This window comes from Fonsecaea nubica (assembly GCF_001646965.1).
Source record: "Fonsecaea nubica strain CBS 269.64 chromosome Unknown Scaff72, whole genome shotgun sequence".
NCBI classification, from domain to species: domain Eukaryota; kingdom Fungi; phylum Ascomycota; class Eurotiomycetes; order Chaetothyriales; family Herpotrichiellaceae; genus Fonsecaea; species Fonsecaea nubica.
Genome location: NW_019173745.1, coordinates 114,969 through 135,286, shown reverse-complemented (window position 1 = coordinate 135,286; position 20,318 = coordinate 114,969). Strand labels below are relative to the sequence as shown.

Sequence of the window (20,318 nt, the reverse complement as noted above, 5' to 3'; positions counted from 1 at the left end):
GCACCCTGCGGCGACAAATCATTCGGCTAACCTTTCCAATAGGGTTAGGGCAACAACAAGCTCCTTATCGAACTATGTAGAATGCTGGGGAGGAATGTATCAATCTGCTTCCCATCAAGAGACTCTCAGGAAGGTTATTGGCAATGCACAATACTTGCACAGTGGCATCGTTGATCAAATTAGGCATAAAAGAACTATGAACAAATCCACGTAGGCAGCAAACAAGCCAGGGCATCAACTTGATAGAAGCTGCCAGTGACTATAGCTTGCATCATCGCTGAGCAGAAATCTGGCCAGAATGACGCGCCTACCAATGATTAAGACTCAATATGACTCTGGCGCCGACGTTCAGACACTTGAGAAGAGCAAACGTTGAAGCTCAGGAAAACATTCCAAAAGGATGGACTGAAGAGTGCGCGTGGAGCGGCCCCAGGCGGCAATTTGGCAATTTGGAGTGGCTAGTGCCTAGGAAGTTCCAAGATACTTGAACTGTTTGGGGAACTGTTGGGAGAGTGTACTTTCAAAGGTAGATCATATCACACGTAAATGAGAGTACATTGATAGAGATCTACTCATAGTGTGGGAGGGAATTATTGCTTAGTTCAATGATAAACACGGCTGGGGATTGGAAGGGTTGAAGACGTATTAGAGCTGAAGGGTAACAACGCCCTCGTTTGGCCTCGCTTGGTTTCATGGCAAGTGCTCACAAACCACGCCTTCTAGCAACGACATTTCTCTTTGCTCTAAATTGCTCCATAAGTTCCTACTTCCACTGGCGTGGACGATGTCAAGACTCGACCTGCGCCGTTGACACAATGTCTAATTCTAGACCGACAATACTCCCCAGTCTGTCCAGGAGTTTTTTTGCCCATAGAGTCTCGTTGGGTGTGGGGGGTTTTGGAACGGGCGAGTTCCTCGACGTCTCCCCATTCCATCAGTTGAGACCTGTGGCAAAGGTCGTTTTGGACATGGCAATCTCTCTCCAGTACCACACCGCCGACATGGTGGCACCGGGGCCGATGATGAGGCTGCCCAGGGCGATGAGAGCCGAGGCCGCCCCGAAGTCGACGGTGGTGCGGCCCATCCGCTTGATATCCCAGACCGCCATACAAAGCCAAGCATACGACGCGATTTGGAAACCCCAGAAATCAGCCAAGAACAGGCTCTTCAGTCCCTCCGTCAGGTCCTTTGGCTGGGCAGAAAAATCGGGCCAGAAGACCGATGCTAAGCTCAGGTCCGGCGAGAAGAAAATCTTGCTGAGAGAATAGACGTGGAGCACGGCGCCCAGCACGCCCGTGACGAAGTAAAGGCTCTTCAAGTACGGGATGTCCGGAAACGGCTCGTTGGCTTTCCGCGAGACCTGGACAATGTTGTGTCTCTTGACACAAATATATCCCAGAACACCGCAGATGAGCGGTACAAACACGGGGGACGGCTGCCAAAGAGACTCGAAGATTTGAATTGTGCTGGGGTCCTTCCACGGCACGTACATGAGGACGGTTGGAAGGGCATAACCGATCAAGACTGCCCACATCAGCGAGGACGCATGTTGAATCGGGACCTCTCGGTTGAGTGGCCACCAGTACGTTTCCGGCTCAGAGATATACGTATAGGCGGCATAGTAGATGGGCATGTAGATTCCCACGCCGGCGTACTGGACCAGGGTGAACCACACTGTGATGCTAGATAAATGGGTAAGCCGAGGAATTCCAAGTAAAATTTTTGTCCTGAGCGTATACTCACAATGTGATGGGTGTCAGCGCGTTTCGCTTCCGGTACGCTTCGACCGACCACACCGCTATGGGCTGAACCAGCATCCCGAGAAAGTACGTATGCAATGTCGCGAAGCTCAGGTCCCAGTTGTTGACAGCGGGCATGTACGCCACGGCGAGGAACGTCAGGTAGTCGTCAATGGGCTTGATGTGAGTATATGTGCGCTTGAGAGGGAATCCGGGATCGTACGAAAACCGCCCTGTCGTCAGGATGCTTCCAAAGTGCCTTCCCAGATCGTAATGCGCCGACCGCACCCACATGCCGTAATGCACGAGTGCGCCAATAAGCAGGTAGAAGGCGATAAAGTACCATTTCTTTGCTCCCCTGGGGAACGGGGTGCCGAGGAGTTCATCCTTGTAGGGCACGAGTCTCGGGACCGGGGTCATCTTGGGGCTGCTGAGCTTTTCCGCAAGTGGCATGTTGCGGGAAAAGTTGAAGGTGACATCCTCGACATTTGTCAAGGGCAGGAGATGGAAGGCGATGAAGGAATGGAGAGGCGTGTCGAGGAGCTCGGTTCTCTGCTGCTCGTGAGAATGGCACTTGAGTGTCTCGGTCCGCTCCTGTCGGACTCTTTCGGTATGGGCAAAGGCGTGTTCAATCTGGGCCAGGGTCGGCTTCCCGGGTCGGGCTTTTGCCAGCTCATCCCGCAGTGCGTTGACCAAAGTGGCCGCGGATTCGATACAAGCGTTACCACCATGGCCGGCAATGGGATGGAACTAGAACACCCCCTTGGTTAGCAAGACGAGCTCGGGCTGAAACAAGCCTCATACGCATTGCATTACCTTGTGTGCGGCGTCGCCGATGGTGATGATGCGCTTGAAATACCATTTTCGAAAGACGTACTCCTGGAGCGGCACCAGGACCGACGTGATCCTCTGGGCCAGGATCTCCTTGAATTTCAGGTTGGGCGTGATGTCGTCGTTTTCTCGCAGCGCGAGCACCTTATCTCGGTCCGCGTCCGTGTAGACTGGAATGTCGCTGCCGTAGGCGCGCTGCGCCAACTTGAAGAAATAGAACCAGTACACACGGCCTTCCGGGCCGCCGTTGATGATGTAGGATTCATGCTTCTTGAACACCGAGTTGGACGCGCCAGGCTCAATCCCGTTGCAGGGGTTGGATATGCCAAATACACATCCATAGTCGCAGGGAACACCTGGTTTCTCGACGCATTAGTGCGTACCGACGAGGGAGCAGGGGCGGGCGGTTAGGCTCACAGTCGTGCTCGTCGGATGGAATCCAGCCCGGAGAGGACTTGTTGGCGATCCTCCACATTTCATTTCTCACCTGACTGTGGATGCCATCGGCCCCGACCAGGATGTCACCCCTGTAGACCGAGTTGTCGGTCGTCGTGACCGCAACTCCATCATCCGACATGTCCACATCCCGGACCCGTTTGTTGGTCAAAATTTTGGATTTGTCCCGTATGTTCTCGTAGAGGACACGGAGGACCATTTGCCGATCCAAAAATATGATGGGATAGCCGTGCCTAGGTCGTCGTCGAGTTAGACGCGGTGTCAATTCTTTCTGGCCATGGTGCAGCCCCTCACCTCTCATGCATAGATCTATTCATGCCGCGGAATTCGGCGATGATATTGCCCCTCTGATCGCGAAAGTGGAACGAGTCCAGAGGCGGGCACAGCTCCAACATCTTCTGATACAGCCCGAGCTGGTCCAAGATTCTGTTCCCGTGCGGCAGAAGACCAATGCTGGCGCCCACCTGGGGAGCAATATCGTCGTATGCCTCGAGTACGACAAAGTCGATGTCGTAGAGCTGCAGCATGTTGGCCAGGGTGAGGCCAGTAATGCTGCCGCCCCCGATCACAACTCTGAAATCGCTCTTGGCCTTCATGGTCGAGCTTTGTCTCTCTCTTGAACGGAGGGTAGAATACCGAATGATTCCGTGTCGTGGGAATACCTAGAGCCGTCTTATATCTTCACACATTGAGGTCGATGATCATCCCGGGTTCAGCTGCCTAGCCTCAGCTTCCAAATTGGACGACACTTCATGGCTTTGGAAGTGTGGGATAGCCCCGGGGGTGCCGGAGAAGCCCTGGAGAACGAGATCTGGACGCCCCTGATACCCCATGGGATGTATATCCGAGAGGATCGTACATAAGACACACTCCGGAAAAGTACCCCACATGGAAAAGCGGCCCGGGCCCGAGCAGATCTTGCAGACCCGGACCCACAACTCAACCAATCCTCCTTCGGCATAATGCTTACGTATACAGACACATGTCGAGAGTCCGACCAATTCAGACTTGCATATGGTTTGACTGATCCCACAGCTGCTCGAGGAACAAAAGACAAAACTCCTCGGCCCCTTCAGGTTGAGACACGTCATGGACACCTTCGAGCGGAAAACGATTGTGACGCGGCGCTCACTCAAATACACATACTATGTGTCTCGTCACGGTGAATCTTCCAAGCAGCATCCCACGCTGTTCTTCATTCACGGCTTTCCAGACTCGGCGCGGCTGTGGGCAGATGTGGTGGCCCAACTCGGCCATCTACCCAACCAGATCATCATTCCCAACTGCTTAGGGTACGGGGGCACCGACAAGCCAACAGACACAAAGATGTACGCGTACAAACATCAAGTAGACGACCTTGCCGAGATCTTGGAGGCCGAGAAATCCCAGTCCACCATCGTCATCGGGCATGACTGGGGCAGCGTCGTCGCCCAGCGCCTCTATCTTTACAAGCGAGAGCTGATCAGCGGCGTGGTCCTACTCAACACTGGATACATGCTACCGTCGGACGAGCCTTTCGATCTCGCCGCCGTCAATGAACTCACAAAGCAGGCCTGGGGCTACCCTCAGTTTTCATACTGGGAATTCTTCCTGGGGCCCGATGCTTCCGAGATCATCGATGCAAACTTGGAGCGGATGTGGCAGGTGTTACACGGTGACGTAAAGGACTGGATGAAGACGTTGTTCTGTACTCCGGGCGCAATGCGCGCGTTCCTCCTCGGAGACGAGAACGTCCCGTTGAAAGCATATGCCCAGCGGCCGGAATGGAAGGAGCACTTCCTGCAGCAATTCAGGGCCGATGGGTTTGAGTCGGCCTTGCAGGTGTACAAGGCCACCGCGTCGAATGTGCAGTTCGAGTCAGATCTGACCATCCCCAAGGACCGTTTGGCCATTCAGGTGCCGGTTCTGTTTGTGATTTGCTCCGACGATGCCGTCTGTCAGCCGGAAATAATGACGCCGGCCAAAGGTTTAGGCCTCCTGCCTGATTTTAAGGAAGTCGTGGTCGAGGCGGCGCATTGGTCGCCAATGGAGAAGCCTGAAGAAATTGCGGCGAATATTAGAGACTTTGTGATCGAGAGGTTCGCCTCGAACAAGGCTAGTAAATGAGGTATTGGAGTGATGAGCAGTCGAGCGAGAGCGCTAGACTTGACTCGACCTGCCTCTTTACAGAGCTCAATTCGGTCGAACGTGCTAGGTTCCCATCGAGCGACACCTCCCAAAGCACACCCTTTTTGAGGCAATGTCAACTCAGAGATTGTCACTGATTTTCAACATCTCACCAATAGCCACAGTGGCTGCCTCTGCCGGTATCTACGAATGGAAAAATGTTAGCAAGAGACTCTGGGTGCGATATTTTCCTGTTGTTTCGCCTAGTTTTACGCCCAATATTATTTCACTTTACAAGGACCATTCGTCCGGTGATCTTGCCCGCCCTCAGTAAGTCCATCGCTTCATTGACCGAGTCCCAGGGCAATTTCTGGACGGGCACAGGCGCGAGATTTCCTTGCTTCGCCAGCTCCACGACGTCTCGCAAATGCTCCAAGTTTCCGGTGATGTTTGAATAGATTGTAAGGCCTTTGAAGATGTTGGTCACTAGCGACAACTCGATCGACCCTCCCATCACGCCGACCTGCACCCATTTGGCTCCTTTGGCGATCAGGCTGTTGACCAGACTGGCGGTGCTTGAGTTGTTCACAAAATCAATCACCGCAATGACCGGCCCGTTGGTCGCCGCGAGAATATCCTGGGCCGCCGAGGCCGAGTTGGCGGTATTGACCGTCTTTGTCGCTCCGGCCGCGCGCGCATTGGCCAACTTCTGGTCGCTGATGTCGGTCGAGATGATGTTTTTATGCCCATACGACTTTAGCACTGCTATTGCCGCCAAACCTAGGCCTCCCGCGCCAATGAGGAGGACTGGTTCATCCGGCGGTAAGGGCATCACTTTACTGACGGCGCTGAAGGTAGTGATCCCAGAACAGCCAAAGGTACATGCCACGGCAGGGTCGAGATCGCCGAGGTCGACCAGATATTTGGGATCAGGAACCACTACGTACTCGGCGAAGCCACCGTTGCGTAACGTCCCTAGCCCCCGTTGCGCGGCGCACAGGTTGTCTTCTTCTTGGGTACACCGTGTACAGGAGCCACAACCTAGCCAAGGATACACGATTTGCGGAGATCCTAGCGGTATCGACCCTGCATCTGGCCCCACGGCGGCGACTTCTCCCAAGATCTCATGGCCCAGGGCGATCGGCAGTTTGATGCCACGGTCTTTGACGTAGAATCGCTTTCCTCCCCCGATGTCGTAGAAGCCATCGGCGGAATGAAGGTCTGAATGGCACACCCCAGCATGAGTGACCTTGATCAAAACCTCCTTGCCGGTGGGCTTTGGCACGGGCTGGCGGATTTTCTGCAGAGGGGCGCCCCATTCGGTCAGGGCCCAGACGTCCATTTGGTCAGCCATTGTGCTCGATGGTAAATCGGTCAGGTGACGATCCGAGGCACTGTAATAGACAGAAGCGAAATAACTATCTGCTTAATACATCCAGATATTCGATTCCGGACAGATTTATTCCAGAGGTTCGTCCGCTCTTCCCGAGGAGCAAAGTCATGGAGCAAGCCCACTAACTAGGTGCCCGCAGCCATAACTCCACGTCCTCGTCGAGTCCGATCGTCGGGCGATTGCCGAAGCAAGAGGCAATGTATTAGGCCCGGTGGCGCTGGAGCTCGTTCGGCGATGCCCTTAATTTCGGACCGGGAAGCCGCACAGCTCCATCAACCATTCGTTCCCAGCTATTAAGTGCACTGATTTTGGCTGGCTTCTGCCATTTTAGCAACAAAATCCCCCATGTCTGAACGACGGAGCTCAATGGGTGACGCGGCTTTGAGAACCCCAAACACTACAACAAGCTGTTTCCTGAATGGCCAGTACGTGTCATAAGTGGAATAGCTTGATTGATTAGGCATATGCCGTGGTGGAGATTATTCGGCTAACATACCCGATAGGGTTAGAGCAAAAGTGGCGGCGCCAAGTAACTTTAAAGCAGTAAGTAACCCTCGAGCTTTATCACGTTGTTAAAAGCTCAAGTAAATATGACCCGGTCGGCTGCAGGAGGTGGTAGAGCCCGATTGACGCAAGCTGGATTATTGCCTATAGATATGTCACCCAGGTGCTTGACCGATATTCCTGGTGTTACCGAAACAGACGCCTACGGCTATCGTACTGCAGAGTCAAAACGATTCGATGTCTATCGAGTAGATAATTTGTATATGGTGCTGAGCTTTTTTTCATTCTTGAATGGCCAGTCATCCGCCCAGCTGAAAAGGTGTCACATCACATGCCAGGTATCAGACTTCCGAGCCTCTCAACACCCACAGCACCACGTTCAAGCCTTGGTATGGATATCCTGGGTAACCTGGGGGAGGGCCTCGACGTGGGCCGATCCCGCCTGGAGCTTCATCTCTACCACATCCTGGGCCTCGAAATGACCATGCTGGTCGTCGGCCAGCGCACGGTCCATTTCTTCCAAGTGCCAGCCGGCCGTCTGCAGGCGCATGTCAGCATTGGGTCATTTGGTCCCGGTGGTTAAGGAAACGGTACACACCTCTGGCAAGTAGAAGAACAGATAGATTGTGTGCACCACGGTCAGACAGTTGAACACCAGGTAGTACTTCCAGCCGATACTGGCTGTGGCCGTGGGCAGGAGATTCAACCAGAGGGTCACCGAGAGGAACAGACCACTGATAGAAACCGCCGACGCCTGGCTTCTGATGTGAGTGGGGAAGACTTCGGTCGCCGCGGTGAACTGGTTGAGATCGATGAATGAATTGTAGCTGCTCGTACCGATGCAAAAAGGTATTAGCTCGTGCATGCGCAAATTGTGCGGCTCTGGGGGGTGGGGAGAGCCTACCAAACGACGTAGACATAGATCATGGTTGTTGCCGCCGCCGCCCAGCCCTTTGACGGCGACGTGTTGTATTTACCAATCATTCCGGTGAGGACCGCAAAGACACAGGTGATCAATATGTAGCCAGTGACTGTTGGCGCAGTATTTGTCAGATCATTTCAACTGGCCCGAGGGGTCTATTTTGTACTCACGCAAGGCCTTCCTCCTGCCGAGACGGTCCGAGATGAGGCCCCCGATACAAGCAATCACCAAACCAAGGGTGTTGTACCCAGCGGACAAGAGCAGCGAATCTGTGGCGCCGAGACCGAGCGAGTTGTAGAGCAGGACATTGTAGTTGTTGATCACCAGCGGTCCAATATTCTGGCCGCCGACCATGATCAGCCACGCCAGCAGCAGTCGTTGCCGGTTGGCCTTTTTGCTGAACAAGCGCCATGGGCCATCGGTCGCGATGATGATCTTCTCGGCCTCGCACCGCTGTTGGATCAGCTGCAGCTCTCGGTGAGCAAAGGCGTCGGTGGGATCTTTGGGGTCATGGTGAAGTCGGATCAAAATTGACAGGGCTTTTTCCGGGTTGTCGTGCTGCACCAAGAATCTAGGGCTTTCCGGAACTTCGAGGGATGTGAATAATTCCTGACACGACCTTTTTTTTTTTCGGTTCATGGGAAAGGCAACGAAAACGCACCATAGAAGGATCCGGCCAAAAGACAGAGAGCCCAGATGACGACCACGGCAAATGGGAATCGCCATGCGAAGACCGACTTGGGGGTGTAATAACACCCGAATCTACACATATCCTTGGTGAGCCATGGACACGGGTACTAAACATTGCTGGGCACATTACCCAATCCACCCCGCGAGGCAATAGCCCAAATTGATGAAGATGGCGTGCGCTCCCGTGATCAGACCTCGAGAATGAGGAGGCGACACTTCGGCGAAATACGTCGGCATGGCGGCCATGGTATGGCCTGCCGCCAGTCCAGCCACTGCTCGTGCAACCAGGAACTGTTCAAAATTTTAGTCAGAGAACGCATGCGTGAGAGGGGAGGTAGGTCGTCGGGGTCGAACCATTGCTTGTGACTGCGATCCGCATTGAAGCGCCCCTCCGAGGACGCCAGTCACGGCAGCGATACGGAAACCGTTGACTCGACCTAGGTGATTTCCTGCCCACCCGGCTAAGAAGCAGCCAAAAAACCCCGTGCCAAAAAAGACGCCATTTGCGGCACCCAAGATGTCGTTGGTATGGCCGTATCCGGGTAGCGTCGCCGATGCCACGAGGTTGAGTGACGAGTAGAACGTCGGCTGGCCCAGGGTAAAGGCGAAGACGGCGAGGGAGTAGCCAGTGAAGAGAGAGCCAAACGCGGCAAAACACACCACCTGTGGCCGATATCAACGCGATGCTGCTGACTAGACGATGCGCTCAGACTTACTCGGATGTTATACCAGCTGTAGGTTTCCATCGCAGCGGCGGTATGGAGTTGCGTCAACCACTGAGCCAGACTATGGCAGACATCATGGGAGCAGAACCCAGAAGCTGGGGTTGCCCCAAGTTATACATGATCGGGCGGGGATGATAGACCCTGGAGCGCGTGGAGTACATGAACATGGGAGCCACATGTATCCCAAATCCCATATCAGGAACAGGTAGACAAGGATGTGGGCCGGATCTTTGACCGGGACTATACCTTGAACTATCTAGCGAGCTAGGTGGAGGGCCCCATCTAAGTAGAATACCTTGATTGATCGACTAGTTGTGTGCCGCGGTAGAGATTATTCGGCTAACCTACCTGATGGGGCTAGGGCAACACCCCAGACTATGTAGCCTCGGTGGATGCCTCAAAACGCGCTTCAGCTGTGGAGCCGATAAGAAACTCTGATTTGCAGGTCAGAATTGCGGGGCACGGCATTCACCGACCGAAGATTCCCGGATTTATCTACGGCAGCTAACCTGGGTTCGGGGAGACCAACTTGCCCAAGGTATACGTTGCGCAAGCGAGGACTCATATAAACGACCCGTGACATATCAGATGCCTATTTCCCACACCCCGCCGCTTTACTGTTCACTGAACTTTTGCAATTTGCTCTTGTCCAAGTGATCATCGTGAGGGGACAAATACCAGCAAACTCTCCCGTCGCTATATCGCTCATGACGGTGTCCAAGAAGGCCGACTACGATGCAGTCGTCGTCGGCGCTGGCTTCAGTGGCATTCGGACCATCTGGGAACTGGTCCAACTGGGTCTGACGGTCAAATGCTTCGAGGCCGGGTCGGATGTCGGTGGTGCCTGGTATTGGAATTGCTATCCTGGCGCTCGAACTGACAGCGAGGCTTGGGTCTACCGACTCAACTTTGATCCGAAAATCAAGGATGAATGGGGCTACCAGGAGCGATATCCGTCGCAGCAAGACGTTCAGCGCCATCTGAGTCATGTTACTGGTCCGTTGATTGTGGTGGCCCCCGAATGGAAGAAGAGCCTCGTTTGCTGACAGGACCGAATACAGATCAGTACAATTTACGCCAGTACATCACGTTTGAAAGCCGGGTCAAGAGCGCACACATCGATGAAGATAACATCTGGACCATCACCACGGTGGATGGTAAGACGACGACTTGTCGCTACTTTCTGCCGGCCACGGGACCTTTATCAATCGCAAAGCAACCCCCATTTCCCGGGCTGAAATCTTACCAGGGCGAGTGGTACCAGGCGGCCATCTGGCCCAAGAAGAAGATAGATTTCCGCGGTAAGCGGATCGCGGTTATAGGCACGGGGGCCACCGGCGTCCAGATCATCCCCAAGATTGCGCCCGCCGCCCAACGTCTGACCGTGTTTCAACGGACACCAAACTACGTGCTCCCAGGTCGAAACTACGTCATTGACGAATATCAGGCCGCAGACATCAGGCAGAAGCACGAGGATACGTGGGACTACGCATCGAGACAGAGCTCGGGCTTGGCCATGTATAGATCGGGCCGGACACTTCAGAGTGTCGGGGATGCCGATAAGATCAGGCAGATCTTCGACGCTGGCTGGGAGTGCGGTGGCTTCCACTTTCAGTTTGAGACGTTCGATGACCTCTTTACGAGTAAAGAGGCGAACGAGGCCGCCTCGGAGTACATCCGCCAGAAGATTCGCGCCGTGGTCCAGGACCCCGAGACGGCGGAGAAGCTCTGCCCTAAGTATCCCTTCCTGTCGAAACGCCCGCCGTGCGGCCACTTTTATTACGAGGCGTTTAATCGGCCCAACGTCGAGCTGGTCGACATCAGCCGCGACGACATTGAGTTCTACGAAAAGGGCATCCGGACCAGCTCGGGTGGGGAATACGAATTCGACATGATCATCTTCGCCTTGGGCTTCGACGCCGCCACCGGTGCGCTGAGCGAGATGGACGTCAGAGGCAGTCAGGGCGTCTCACTCGGCGATGTCTGGGCTAAGCAACTCGAAACCTATGCCGGCGTCCTCGTGCGTGGATTCCCCAACATGTTCTTGGTCTGTGGCCCCCACATCCCCTTTGGAAACATGCCGGTCGTGCTGGACATCCAAGTCAAATGGATCGGCCAAACGATCCGTCATATCGAAGACAAGAGACTGGCCAAGGTCGACGTGTCCGAGGAGGCCATGGCCAAGTGGTCTTCTCACTTGCACGAAGCGTTCGAGGCCACCCTCTTCGCCGAATCGGCCAAGGCCGCCGGGGCCTGGTTCGTCGGCGCAAACATCCCCGGCAAGGCTTCTGATATTCTGTTCTATTTTGGCGGCGTCCCGGCATGGACAGCTTGGTTGGAGAACGAGAGAGAGGCCGGATGGCCGAGCCTTGACTTCGGCGCTGCTGGAAAACAAGTCCCGAATGGCCATGGAGTGAACGGTGATATCACGATCGATTCGCGCCAGCTGGTGGGTGGTGACGTCTGAATCTGGGAACTTCTTAGAACTTGGAGAACGGCTGTAGACTTGAGAGAAACAACAAGAAATATCTAAAATATTGATGAATACCTTCTTTTTTAAACCAAGATCATCCAATCATCTATTCCAGATGGATACTTTGAGCCAACGATGTTGTTGTATACTTCGCTTGCAAGGGCTATACTTGAAAATTACATGCCACCTCTCCCTCCGGATACCTTCACTGGTGATTAGAAGTCCGATGACTGTGAACCTGGTATAAACTCGACTTACCATGATTGTCTGTCAAGTTCCGATCATTAGCAATCGGTCCTCTCGCCGCAAACTGATTGCTTAGAACTCACCTGCCCAGTCACATATCCAAAGAGAGGAGAGACCACCCCAAGGATCGCGCGTGCAGCATCCGTGGGAGTCCCAATCCGGCGGAGAGGGATTTCGCTTGCCCTATGTGAGTTTGTGGAACCAGGGGTCAGTGTGATTCGAACGATGAAGGTTTGCGGGAGATTTTTGGGGCATCTCCGTTACACATACCATTTCGCTTCTGCTTCGTCGTAGCCGCCGTGGAATCCGACAGCATGCTTGGTGCCGTCGGGCCTCACCACGTACTCACCGGCAGGAGCTTGGGTCAGTCTGGTTTTGATAGCTCCGAACGCGACCGCTGGGCAAAAAGAACAAGAATCGTGGTCAGTCTTTCAAATGGCTTGTCGACAGAACAAGGGGGGCATGGGCGTACTGTTGGCTCTCACACCGTACTCGGGGCCCCATTCCTGGGCCAGTGTTTTGGTCAAGCCTACCAGCCCGGCTTTGGCCAGAGCATAGCTGGCCTGTCCCGCGTTGCCGTAGATGCCAGATGTAGAAGAGATGTTGACAATGTTCCTGGGTTCACCGTCCTTGACCATAAAGTATGGCGCCACGGCCCGGATGAGCTTGAACGGCGCCGTGTTGTGTAGTGTGATGATGGTTTCTGGGGGTGCCGTTAGATCCATGGACGGGACAAGGCACAATGCACAATGCACTCTCACCCCACTGCTTATCCTGAATCTTCTCGATCGGGTCGTCCCATGCGTAACCTGCATTGTTGACGATGATGTGGACCTTACCACGGCCAAACTCACTGGCTTTTTGAACCAGCTTGTCAATGTCTTGGTTGACCGTGATGTCTCCGGCGACGGCAATCGCAGCGCCTCCATCCGCATTGATGGCCTGGGCAGTCTTCTCCGCTTTGGCTGGTGGTCAGGGCCCAGCCGGAGGGCGAGCATTAACATCACTCTCAGCTCTGGAAAGAACCATTGTTTGGTCAAGGTGGGAGTTACCAGCGTCAATGTCTGCAATGACGACCTTACACCCCTCGCGCGCAAATACTGCTGCCGTCTCAGCGCCGATGCCTTGGCCCGCGCCCGTGATGATGGCCGTTTGCCCTGGAATCGTCGGTTAGCGGCCTTGTATAGTTTCTGTTCTTTCGAGCCTCTGGTCACATTTACCTGCTAGCATCCCTTGCGGGAAGTTGAGGCGCGGAGCTACACTCATGGTCGTGATCAGCAAAGAAGATTTGCTCGAGACGATAACGGGGAGAGGAGATAATGTCTTGTTTGCACGCAAATCTGTTCTGGATTGCTGTCAAACCTACAGAGTGGCAACGCTCTAAAACCATCTAGAGGCGTTCGGGTTTGGATAGGGGTGGGGGGCAAATCTACGAGGCGCCCTTTATCCGGGGAGGTTTTTTTGAAGCCAGCAGGCTGAGATCATCCAGGTCTATCTCCAATTTGGTGCATCTCTTCAGTTACTGGCGTGGCTCTACGGGCTCCTCAACATCACCACCGTTCGGCCGAATACACTTTTGCAAAAAAAGGGATCGAGGTGGTTCTATGACAGCCAAGCGTCAGGCTAGACTGGACGAACTCCAGTAGCATCGGCATAGACCGAGAGCTGACGTCCCGATAACCTTCTGCATGAACGGGCTCGACATCGACGCCAAGGAGCGGTTCATGCGTCACTAACTAGAGTACGCCTTCAAGAAAAAGCACGGAACAAGGAAGACATCCGTGAAGATGTGTTTCTGAATACATGTCTATGTGCTTCGAATGCAGTTCTACGCCGATAAGTGCACGGTTTGGAGGCGAGTTCGCTGACTACCGAGTGTTGCACAAGAGAATACCACGTGTCACGTGTCCGGTCGCTCATCGGCAATTACCGGCACTAATCTCCGACGGCTTAACGCCAAGACTGATCTCGGAAAACCCACCCGAATTCATCCTCCCGTCTTCGAGCCCGACACCTAAATCTTTTCTCGACAGCCATAAACGGGTGGATCAATGCGGCGAAGACATGACCGCGGTAACCGGGAATCATCAAGTCTAATCCTTCGAGGTGAAGCCACGAAGTACTCGGTACGGTCTCATGATATCTCGTCGTGAGATCCCTTGCGAGAGCCTGGACATGCGCGGTATGCTAGAGCATTCCTAAAGCCGGGGTTGTATCCGTTATAGTAGTCGACTGGACTCGTCTACAAATCCTACTGAGCTGCACCGCAGTCGGCGTTGTCGCGTCCTCTGGGTTCCTAGTCGTTCAGTCGAACCACCCTCGGCCGTACTCGACAAGAAGCAAGAGAAAAGCGCCATTCATACACTCTGCCTTATACAAGAGGCACTACTCATTCGACGGTAGTACCCATCTCGTTTACCACTGGCGCCCATCCCCCTTTGGCTGAAGTCCGCGAATTCGCAGGGTAGGGCCAATATCACAAGCCTCGGGAGAAGCCTCTTGGGATAGTGTTGACTGGATTTATCGCTTCTTGGATTGGCCATCCAGATATAACATCAGAAATGTAGGGAGAAACACTGGAGACCTCCGCGCTGAGAATGCTTCGCCTGATGCCCTACAACGCCTTTTTCGATCACATTTGATCTGTTGCAATGTCCACACGGCAAATATCGGCAAAGGGAGTCCGCACAAATTAGGGTCCTCGGACACGATGTCGATGTCGACGTCGACAAGGCTAGAAGAAATTGATAAGAAGTCTGTGTGTGGCGACAGCGGTCCATTAGATGGTAGACCCATTAGGGGTTCGCCCAGTAGGAGTTGGTCCGGGGCGACTTCAGCGACTTGAAGTGGAGTACATAACAAGGACATGGTTGCACAGCCGGGCACCGGGGTACCCCACCATCACCACCTGCTGCGACATAATACGGGGAAATAGTACGGAGCCCTTGGGCTTGTAAGCCCCCCCTCCCGCTGGTGCGCGCTTTTTCCCATTTTCCCATTTTCCCATCTCCAACCTCACCGTTCCTTTGCAATTCTGGGTCAGCCTGTGCTTGGATCTCGCAACATCTCACTACTCATTCCTTCATGGCCAGACGGAACACTGGCTCTAATGCCGGTGCCGCTCATAAGCCCGCTCGGGCTTCAATTGCCTGTCAAACCTGTCGATTGCGCAAAGTCAAGGTTGGTCAAATTGTGCTGCTGATGCATCTCGTGGATTTACTCGTACTGAGAGCAGCACTCCAGTGCGATGCGCAATTTCTCCCCTCGACGCAATCCTGTTCCCCGTGTCAACGCACAGGACAAACCTGCCAGCTAGACCCGATGTCGGACGGCCGAAGGTTCGCAAAAACCAAGGGAAATCGCGCAATTCCAACCATTCAGCTGACGTTGGACAACGGTAAACTGTAGGTCTGTGAGCTGGAAGTACGTCGACGAGCTCCAGCAGCGGATACGTGCCCTTGAGTCTCTCAATCACCGACAAGCGGATGAGCGGCCTTCACAGTCGAACAACCACAATGCTGAAGGCTCGGCAGAAGATGGGACTTCAATACCAGCCGACTACCCGTAAGTCACGAGTAAACACTGACGCCCAAGGGGGCGATGATACCCCCAGCTCGAATCTCGTACTCGCACTGTGCATATTTCTGACAGCCTAAAGTGCGAACCAGTCTCCGAGCACCCAACAGCATTCTCCACCGCTTCCTGCTTTGAGCCACCCACAATCTGAGCCCGTTGCCGAGACCTCGCTCGACTCTCAGCAGCGACGGTCCAACATATTCCATCCAGTTCACGCCGGAAGTCCTCGAGAAAAAGGATCCGACGACATATCGAGCTTCTTCGGTCTGACATCCCACCCTCATGTTGGGTCTCCGGTTGAGATCTCCGCGGACAGCTCGATGACGGCCTGTGCGGACGAAGTGGTGGCGCTGAGCATCGATCTCGGTGCCAATTCGCCCCAGCTGAGAAATAACTTGATCCAGTCGTTTTTCAAGTATCAGACACTGTGGGTCGACATTGTCGACAAAGAATGTTTCTCGGGGCACCGAAAGCCGGGCACTCACAGTCGCTGGTACAGTGACTTTCTTGAATACACCATGTTGGCGTGCGCGACCCGGCTCCAGACGTCGAGCGCGGTGCGCTCCCTCGGACGTGAATATGCCCAGTTGGCCAAAAACGAGGTGTTGGGGGCTCTGCACGACCCAACGCCTGCCAACCTTCAGGGGTTCTTGCTTCTCAGTGAATACGAAGTGACCCAGGGAAACGACCGACCGGGGTGGATCTTCTGTGGTGAGTGTGCTCATCATTGCCCCCAATCGACCGAGACACCAGCGGCGCGCTTTCCCTCAAAACTTCCCCGGTATACTAAGCCTGTTTATAGGTATCGCGTGCCGAATGCTTTCTGACCTGGGTCTGCATGAGCTGGCGCACCGCAATGGCGATACGGATGGGAAGATGGACGAAGAGACCGCCAGAGAGAGCGCGTTAGCATACTCCCTCCTGTCGGCCTGCATCACCTACGAAGGTGTCTGGACTCTGTACCTGGGCCGGCCGAGCTCCATCCCGGCGTCCATCATGGACATTGCTGCCGCACGGTGCCGCGAGCGCCGTCGGTCGGATTCTCCCCTTCTCAACGCCTGGCTCGGACTCTGCGTGCCCATGTGCCAGATATCCCACGTCCTGAACAATCAGGACAGCGGCTACGGCGACTCCTCAGACTCGTCCTCGCAACGCTTGCAAAGCCTCTGTGCGCAAGTGCAGGCCTGGTACGATAACCTCCCGCCTGAACTGGTCTACGACGAAAAACACTTGACGAACCTGGACATGGCGGGGTACGGCTTGCACACGCAGTATTGCAAAGTCCAGATTCTCCTGAGCCAGGCCAGGGCCCGACCCCGCCATGTTCGGAAACGCAGATACTCGCAGATCTCGGGCGACGGCGTCTCAGACGTCATGTCCAGGGACTCTGGGAACACCATCTATCAAGCGTCGCTCCGCATTGCGCGGCTGGTGGTCACATATCGCGAGGCGTTTGGAGTGGAAAAGATCCCGTCGATTATGCTCGACAACGCTGTGGTGGGAGCGACCGCTTTGATTCGACATGTTCAGCGAACACAGCACGGGCCAGATGCGGTCAGCCGGCGGGATCAGACGTGGATCCGCTCGCTGGTCAAGAGCTTGGAGGCTGTACAGCCTCATTTTCCCATCACGAGGCGAATGCTCGACGTCCTGAAGTCTAGCTGTGCAGGGACGTCTCTAGCAGACCTCTTCCACCCGCCCGTTCCCGCGACAAACCTCGCCTCTGTTCCATCCGGTTCGCCCACCTCGATCCACCCGATGAAGCATACGCAGACTGTGTCGGACATGTTTGAGCCCAATCTGCTCAACCCCATCCATGATCTCGACGGGGTCTGGGGTTCCTTTGGGCGTAATGTTAGCCCAGCTACCTTCTTCTGGAGTGGGCTCGATGCTGTTTTCCCCGAAGTGACTTGTTCGGACAGCCCGATTCTGTGACGGCCAAGAGTCCCTGTGCTGATGAAAGCGACTATTTTGTCACGGAGTAGAGGTTTCCAATTTGGCAGTATTGGTCTATGCGTCCAAGGGGGGGGGGGGGGGGGGGGATGGGGAATTGATGCATTTAAGAGCGGTCCAGCTTGACTACGTATCTACTTGTTTGTTGCAGGGATGCATCTGGGTAATGATAACAACCCACCTTGAAGTGGATTGCAGCGGTTTCGAAATCAAAGCTCTGCAGCCTGTATCGCGCCGATCAGCTAGTTATTTGATGATGACTTTAAACGTAAAAGGAGTCTCTTCAGATAGCCCTCCGGTGGGTCACAGAGGGGCCTCGCGCAATGGTGTGAATCGCGTGAATGCCATGTGGTCTCAAATCGATCTGCTCCTCATGCCAGGATTGGTTGGGGAAGGAGGAGACCCTCAGTCTTCGGAGCTGAGCAGTATGATAGAAATCGTATCGGGCCAAACCTCCATGACCGTCATTCGAAGCTCGAAGCTGCATCGACACCCGACCTCCAGACGAGCAGGGAGAACTGTGCGAGCTAATGGTACGAGAGATCATGAGAGATATTTCGCTGACTCGCCGTTCGGCTTCGCCTGATCCTTTCCCAGAGGCTGAAACAATTGAAGGTCGAACGATTCGTACGGCCATGGAGATTCTTGTGGAGAAAGGTAGCTCTTTAGATCTTGAGAACGACACCCAATTCGATGATTTGTTGTTGCAATTGGAAATCTTCAGACGGAAATGCGGCATTGATTTGTAGTCGTGGGGAGGGATGAGAGTAAACGGAGAGGATGGCGCCAGGATAGGGTCTGTCTCCGTTTTGCACGCTTTCGAAGCAAAGTAGATAGGATATGAGGTACTCATATTTCTGGCGCAGGGCTATAATCCCACCGATGAAATAAGACAAATCAAACAGTTCGATACATTGTCTCCCCTATTTTGCCCTATGATTGGTCGCCAGGGCGCCTACCTGGATATAATGTAAGGAGAGATTCACACACAATTTTTTCCACTATGGGGATAGTGCTTCCACGTCTCTAGCCGTGTCTGAATGATGGTCCAGTCAATGTCAAGGAAATCGTTTGACGGGCTTTTGCGGCGACCGCCCGGTCATATTCATCCAAGCCCGTACCTCGCTGTATGCTCGGTGAGGCAGCCACCTGAACAGCGATTATCCGACAAACAGGGATAGATTCAAGCCATGGCGTGGAGGTCATTGGAGCATGCCATATAGGCAAACAGCGGAGCTGTACAGAGAGATTTGGTGATCGAGTAGATGAGATTCTCGGCAGATTGATAGAGAGCCAAAGAACCGAGCCGGGCAAGGACTGCGCGTCCTCTCACCGTCGATAAAGATATCGAGGGAATGAGAGCGCGGGCCGAAAGGAAAACTCTGACTCGGATGATGCAGAGAGATCGATTTCACTCTAGCGGAGGAAAACCTCTGCGCGTAGTTGTGCCAATGCTGTGTTGTATATGAGAACCATCAAGGGCGCAGCGATGGAACACATTCTACGTTTCATTAGGGCGCTGAGAGCCATGCTTCTCTTGATCGTGGAAAGCTGAACACAGGAGCCAAATGGTTCTTGCCGTAGTTTGCGCAGTCGCTTCGCTGCCAGTGGTAGCTGAAGAATGAGGATTTCGAACTTATTCGCGTTCTCATCATCAGGACATCCGTCATCTCAGGTAGAAGCACTGGTGCCTGGATCTACAGACCGAAGGAGCCGCCGGCATTCTTGGAGGTTTATGCCTGTCGTCGCCCGAAGCAACTCCTCCTTGGCCATGCCGCCGCTTCCACTGCCTGCTTTCGTTCCTCCAGCGGATTCGGTCGCCGCGTCAGCCTCCCGCAAGGCAGAATCCAGGTCGGTGATCAATTTGCGGCCGATCCTACTACCAGATTTCAGGGGGTTTCAGCAGCTGGTGCCGTGAACATGACGCCACGTCCGCAGCGGTGTGTGTCGGCAACGCCAGCAGCCTCATTTGAATATATGTTGAGCTTCGATTCTTATGAGCTATTTCTGCCATTGGCGCACACTGGATATGCCGTCAATCGCTCAGCCTGCGGCGGAGTGTGAGACTTAACAGGACCACTGGATTGTATCGGTGTTCGTGAATGGCTTGTCGCGACTCGTGTCAGGTATTGGGATTTGGGAGTTGATCCCAGTGTCACTCTCTCCGTGACGGAGGCATAACGTTCACGAATGCAGTAACCTGATCCAACTTGGTAGGTACGTGGATAGAGGTGAGTAGTAGACCTTGGTGAGCTCCTCCTTCGCAACGGCCTCTCTCTCAAAGGTCGCGCCCTTTCGAGGATGGAAAGACGTCGTTAAATCTTAGGCGGGACGGGATTGTAGAAGGATATTTGTAATCGTCGAGCGTTGATATAGAGATATAGAGAGAGGAGAGAAGCGACAATCGGAAACCACCTTCCAGACGACTGAGGGGAGTAAAATGTGACTGCGCGATCTGCTCGAGTAAAATGACCCGTGAGATGCCAGGAACCGACGCTGCTTTGTGAGGCTATCACTCGCCCGCAGGGCTCTTCAGCACAACCCCAATCAGCAAGGCAGACAGGCTGGTAATTACCATCCACCAGACCCCCGTCACCGTCGCCCTTAGTCTCCTGCCAGGATTTCGCCCCTCCAACTGGTCAGTTGAGGGTGATCGCGCACGCGGCTCGGCGGCTCGGGCGAGCTGGGGGTGAGCAAGGGCGGC

The 20,318-nt window shown here is 54.2% G+C and overlaps 7 protein-coding genes across 7 annotated transcripts; 3 read left to right on the top strand and 4 right to left on the bottom strand.

Moving 5' to 3' along the window:
• Positions 1 to 934: 934 nt before the first annotated feature.
• On the bottom strand, positions 935 to 3,622 carry AYO20_08748 (hypothetical protein; the record flags this gene model as incomplete). Its single annotated transcript, XM_022647024.1, has 5 exons — positions 935 to 1,682; positions 1,744 to 2,489; positions 2,556 to 2,926; positions 2,988 to 3,259; positions 3,321 to 3,622. The coding sequence occupies 5 exons, from the start codon at positions 3,620 to 3,622 to the stop codon at positions 935 to 937; spliced, it is 2,439 nt and encodes an 812-aa protein (XP_022497040.1).
• A 493-nt stretch (positions 3,623 to 4,115) lies between these two features.
• On the top strand, positions 4,116 to 5,132 carry AYO20_08747 (hypothetical protein; the record flags this gene model as incomplete). Its single annotated transcript, XM_022647023.1, has 1 exon — positions 4,116 to 5,132. One exon carries the CDS (start codon positions 4,116 to 4,118, stop codon positions 5,130 to 5,132), a length of 1,017 nt encoding a protein of 338 aa, XP_022497039.1.
• A 286-nt stretch (positions 5,133 to 5,418) lies between these two features.
• AYO20_08746 (hypothetical protein) lies at positions 5,419 to 6,486 on the bottom strand (the record flags this gene model as incomplete). The annotated part of the gene is made up of 1 exon (XM_022647022.1): positions 5,419 to 6,486. One exon carries the CDS (start codon positions 6,484 to 6,486, stop codon positions 5,419 to 5,421), a length of 1,068 nt encoding a protein of 355 aa, XP_022497038.1.
• Positions 6,487 to 7,408: 922 nt separating this feature from the next.
• AYO20_08745 (hypothetical protein) lies at positions 7,409 to 9,387 on the bottom strand (the record flags this gene model as incomplete). The annotated part of the gene is made up of 8 exons (XM_022647021.1): positions 7,409 to 7,567; positions 7,628 to 7,856; positions 7,934 to 8,060; positions 8,122 to 8,538; positions 8,613 to 8,713; positions 8,772 to 8,932; positions 8,996 to 9,304; positions 9,358 to 9,387. 8 exons carry the CDS (start codon positions 9,385 to 9,387, stop codon positions 7,409 to 7,411), a joined length of 1,533 nt encoding a protein of 510 aa, XP_022497037.1.
• Positions 9,388 to 10,073: 686 nt separating this feature from the next.
• AYO20_08744 (hypothetical protein) lies at positions 10,074 to 11,833 on the top strand (the record flags this gene model as incomplete). Its single annotated transcript, XM_022647020.1, has 2 exons — positions 10,074 to 10,362; positions 10,416 to 11,833. 2 exons carry the CDS (start codon positions 10,074 to 10,076, stop codon positions 11,831 to 11,833), a joined length of 1,707 nt encoding a protein of 568 aa, XP_022497036.1.
• Positions 11,834 to 12,345: 512 nt separating this feature from the next.
• AYO20_08743 (hypothetical protein) lies at positions 12,346 to 13,351 on the bottom strand (the record flags this gene model as incomplete). Its single annotated transcript, XM_022647019.1, has 5 exons — positions 12,346 to 12,482; positions 12,558 to 12,788; positions 12,847 to 13,044; positions 13,138 to 13,242; positions 13,306 to 13,351. 5 exons carry the CDS (start codon positions 13,349 to 13,351, stop codon positions 12,346 to 12,348), a joined length of 717 nt encoding a protein of 238 aa, XP_022497035.1.
• A 2,055-nt stretch (positions 13,352 to 15,406) lies between these two features.
• On the top strand, positions 15,407 to 17,596 carry AYO20_08742 (hypothetical protein; the record flags this gene model as incomplete). The annotated part of the gene is made up of 4 exons (XM_022647018.1): positions 15,407 to 15,423; positions 15,494 to 15,649; positions 15,744 to 16,372; positions 16,464 to 17,596. The coding sequence occupies 4 exons, from the start codon at positions 15,407 to 15,409 to the stop codon at positions 17,594 to 17,596; spliced, it is 1,935 nt and encodes a 644-aa protein (XP_022497034.1).
• Between the last annotated feature and the right edge of the window lie 2,722 nt (positions 17,597 to 20,318).